This window comes from Priapulus caudatus, unplaced genomic scaffold (genome assembly GCF_000485595.1).
Source record: "Priapulus caudatus unplaced genomic scaffold, Priapulus_caudatus-5.0.1 Scaffold160, whole genome shotgun sequence".
NCBI lineage: Eukaryota > Metazoa > Priapulida > Priapulimorpha > Priapulimorphida > Priapulidae > Priapulus > Priapulus caudatus.
In genome coordinates, this window is record NW_014577221.1 from 301,412 (window position 1) to 304,973 (window position 3,562).

At 45.8% G+C, this 3,562-nt stretch overlaps 1 protein-coding gene across 1 annotated transcript in view; it reads left to right on the top strand.

Moving 5' to 3' along the window:
* The window catches only part of LOC106806444, a 4,982-nt gene extending 3,563 nt beyond the window's left edge, over positions 1-1,419 (top strand). The window contains exon 2 of the mRNA XM_014808379.1: positions 1,187-1,419. Within this exon, the coding sequence (XP_014663865.1) occupies positions 1,187-1,380 (194 nt within the window). The 3' untranslated portion in view covers positions 1,381-1,419. The remainder of the gene's footprint in view (positions 1-1,186) is intronic.
* Positions 1,420-3,562: the final 2,143 nt, after the last annotated feature.

Genomic DNA, 3,562 nt, shown 5'->3' on the forward strand with positions numbered 1-3,562 from the left:
CTCTCTCTCTCTCTCTCTCTCTCTCTCTCTCTCTCTCTCTCTCTTCGCTTTCTCTCTGTCTCTCTTCCTCGCGCGCCCGCTCTCTCTCTCTTTCCTTCTCCCCCTCTTTCTCTCTCTCTCTCTCGTAATCTCGCTATCTGTTTCGCGCGCTGTCTCTTTCTCTCTCTCGCGCGCGCTCTCTCTGTCTTTCTCTCTATGTATAGATATTATTTATATATTGTTACGTATAAGTAGTTCTTTCGTGACGTCAAGGCTCGCGGGTTATGAAGGTCGGTGAAGGACGTACACGTGCTATTTCTCACAACAACAATGAACCTTGATCAACATGTATCGATCATACCCGCTATTTCCGCCCCTCACCTCTCCTATACCCGCCTCTGCTACGCGATCTCTCTACGACAGCAGCAAATCTAAAGCATTAAAAGAGCATGACCGTAGCTTAACAAGAACAACGTTATTAAACATTAATAACAGCGGAACCGTTGGCTTCATGTACGTTACTTTTACGGCATCCCATCTAAATAACAATTTTGCGCGAACGATTTTCCGATTGCTGAACCGCTTGTGTATGCATGCGAGCCTGTTGTGACGCATACTTACCATATAACGTAGCCCGTAAATGCGTGCTTAATCTGCTTATATAGCGCTTCTCACGCGTGATTGATTCACGTATCGTGCGTAGAAACGCGCGCATGCGCAACGGTCATAGAAAGCGTGTGTCTCGCGATCTGAACGTATATTTTGTTATGACACTGTAAAAGGACTGTTGCGATCTAGGGGGAAGTCTTGTGACAAACAATGTGGTTAGCAAGCTGGCTATACAATTTTTTTTGCTACAGTTTGGTCAGAAAGTTTTTTTAGCATTATGATTTTTTTTAGTTTTATGTCATGTCGATATAAAATCGTAACTCGAGTAAAATATGTCATCGAAAATAATAATTGCAAGAAATCGATTTAAACCAAAATATGAATTTGAATCATATTAAAAATTAAACGAGAACGATCGTTAAGTAAAATCGAAAAGAAAAGCAAATTAAAGATTGAAACGGAACGAAACGTAACACGAAACGAAAACTCATGATGAATTTAATATTTATGAAGAAACCGAAGCCAACCACCTTTCACGTTCGCCAGCTTATATTGCGTTGCGTATCGCGCAGGTGTGTAACCCTTCTTTGTTTCATAGGCACGGGCCGATACGAATACCTGCAGCATCGCAACCTAAAGAAGCCAGAGGACAAGTACGAGTTTCCGATGACCAGCGGATGGGAGTACGGTTGGAGGCTCGGGGACTTCACGAGAGGGAGCCACCAGTCACCGCAGTTCGGCAGATCACGGATCGTGCAAGACTCATTCTACCGGAGGAATGGCATTATCTAAATAGTGACGTCATCGTTCTTGATTAAAAAAAAGAGTGCATGCCTATGCGCTATAGATTATTCAGAGATATATTGTTTACAGTAACTTTGCATATGAAAATCATGTTGAACACAATTTCATGTGTGCTAAGTGTTTTACTGGGATTTTTTAATCATGATGGGGCCGTAATAATTGTAACAACTGGTAAAAAAGTGCCTACCTACCGACAAACCCGGTGAAATGTTGTCCCGCATTACTGGAGAAAAAAATCTAGCAAAACAAGAAAATGGGTTGTAGGAGATCCTGGGTAATTGGACGCCTATCATTGGTTCATACTGATGAAGTATAAAAAATTCCAGGCTACGTAGATGTTATTCCAGTAGCTTGTTAATCGGTGCTAAAATCCGTGTCATATAAACGAAATCGCGTTTTCTCTCTTTTGCGTGATGTTTGTTATGCTCGTGTTCTCTACATATCGAATAGAATTTGTGTGGAAAGAAGGAGGGGGAGGTGGGAGGTTCGGAATTCGTATAATTTAATATTTGCCCGTTGACTATCGTTCCCCTGTGAGTAATTGCCGTTGGTATATCCGGTATCGGCTCACTATATCAGTATATGGTGTTTGTACGTGAAAATTATGCTTCGTAAATAATTGCGCCCCGCAAGCGCCTGGTGTCTCATCAACTCGTTAGTAGGTTGCTTAGCGCAGGCGAGGGCGCAACCACGCACACAGTATTATCCACTAGTAAGCACGAAACGGAGTCGGTTTCTGTGTGTGCGTGTGTGTGTGTGTGCGTGTGTGTGTGTGTGTGTGTGTGTGTGTGTGTGCGTGCGTGTGTGTGTGTGTGTGTGTGTGTGTGTGTGTCTTGTCGTAGCGTGCGTTCATACACGCGTGTGTGCGTGCGTGCGTGCGTTCATACGTTTGTGCGTGTGCGTGCCCGCGTGCGTGTTTTGCCTATGTTTTTATACCATTAGCCATAATATCGCTTTTCGGATTCCTTGCGTGTTATTATAATCGTCTACTTTTGGCGTTGCGCAGAGGCCTCGATTCGTTTGTCGTCATCGCTGTTTTTGATAGAAAAACGCCGACTTTCGAGCGCGAATTCAAGAGCGCAACGCATAGTCCGATGCAAACGCAATACCGGGCGCGCCAGAGCCACGCGTGTATGATAACTAGCATCTAGGACTCTCAAAATTGTCGCCTCACTTCTCGCGCGGGCGTGATAATATAGTATAATATATGATAAATAATATATGATGCAACACCCTCTCTCCTTCTTTTATATATATATAGATAAACACCTTCGTCGCTCATAGATTGACAGGTCAAAGTACCTTTCGTGGTGTTTTAATTGTGTGGTTTAATGTCCGTCGGCGAGAGAGAAAGTGGGTGTTAAGCGACAAAAGCACCACTGGAAACTAGGCCCGCTGAGAATCAGTTACCAAGATCTATCTCTCTCCCTGGTCATTCTCAGGTTCTCTCTCTCTCTCTCTCTCATCCTCTCTCTCTCTCTCTCTCTCTCTCTCTCTCTCTCCTCTCTCTCTCCTCTCTTCGGGGTGCTCTCTCTCTCTTCTCTCTCTTCTCTTACCTCCCTCTGCTCTCTCTCTGTCATCTCTCTGTCTCTCTCTCTCTCTCTCCTCTCTCTCTCTCTCCCATCCTCCTCTCCTCGTCTCATCCTTCGTCTCTATCTCTAGTCTCTCTCTCTCTCTCCCGTCTCTCGTCTCTCCTCTCGTCGTCCTCTCGTACTCACCTCTCTCTCTCTTCTCTTTCACCTCTATCCTCCTCTCCCTGATCCTGCTCTCCTCTCTTCCTCTGCGGGTCTCTCTTCCTCGCTCTGTTCGTCTCTCTCGATCTCGTCGGGGCGCCGCTCTCAGACCTCTCTCTGGCATCTCTCTCTCTCTCTCTCTCTTTCTCTCTCTCTGTCCTCGCGCTCTCGCTCTGTCTTGTCTCTAATCTCTTCCCTCTCTTCCTCTGGCCTCTATCATCCTCTTTCTCCTTGTGTCTCTCACACTTCTCTCTCTCTCTCCTCTCCTCTGCTGTCCTCCTCTCATCTCCTCTCTCTCCCTCCATCTCTCATCTCCATCTCTCTCTCGTCTCTCTCCCTCTTCTCGCCCAGCGCAGCAATGAACGGCAGCCATCAATTAACCGTAATTTGGCGAGCAATGAGGCCGCCGAGAAGCACGTCCAACACAACGCACAACT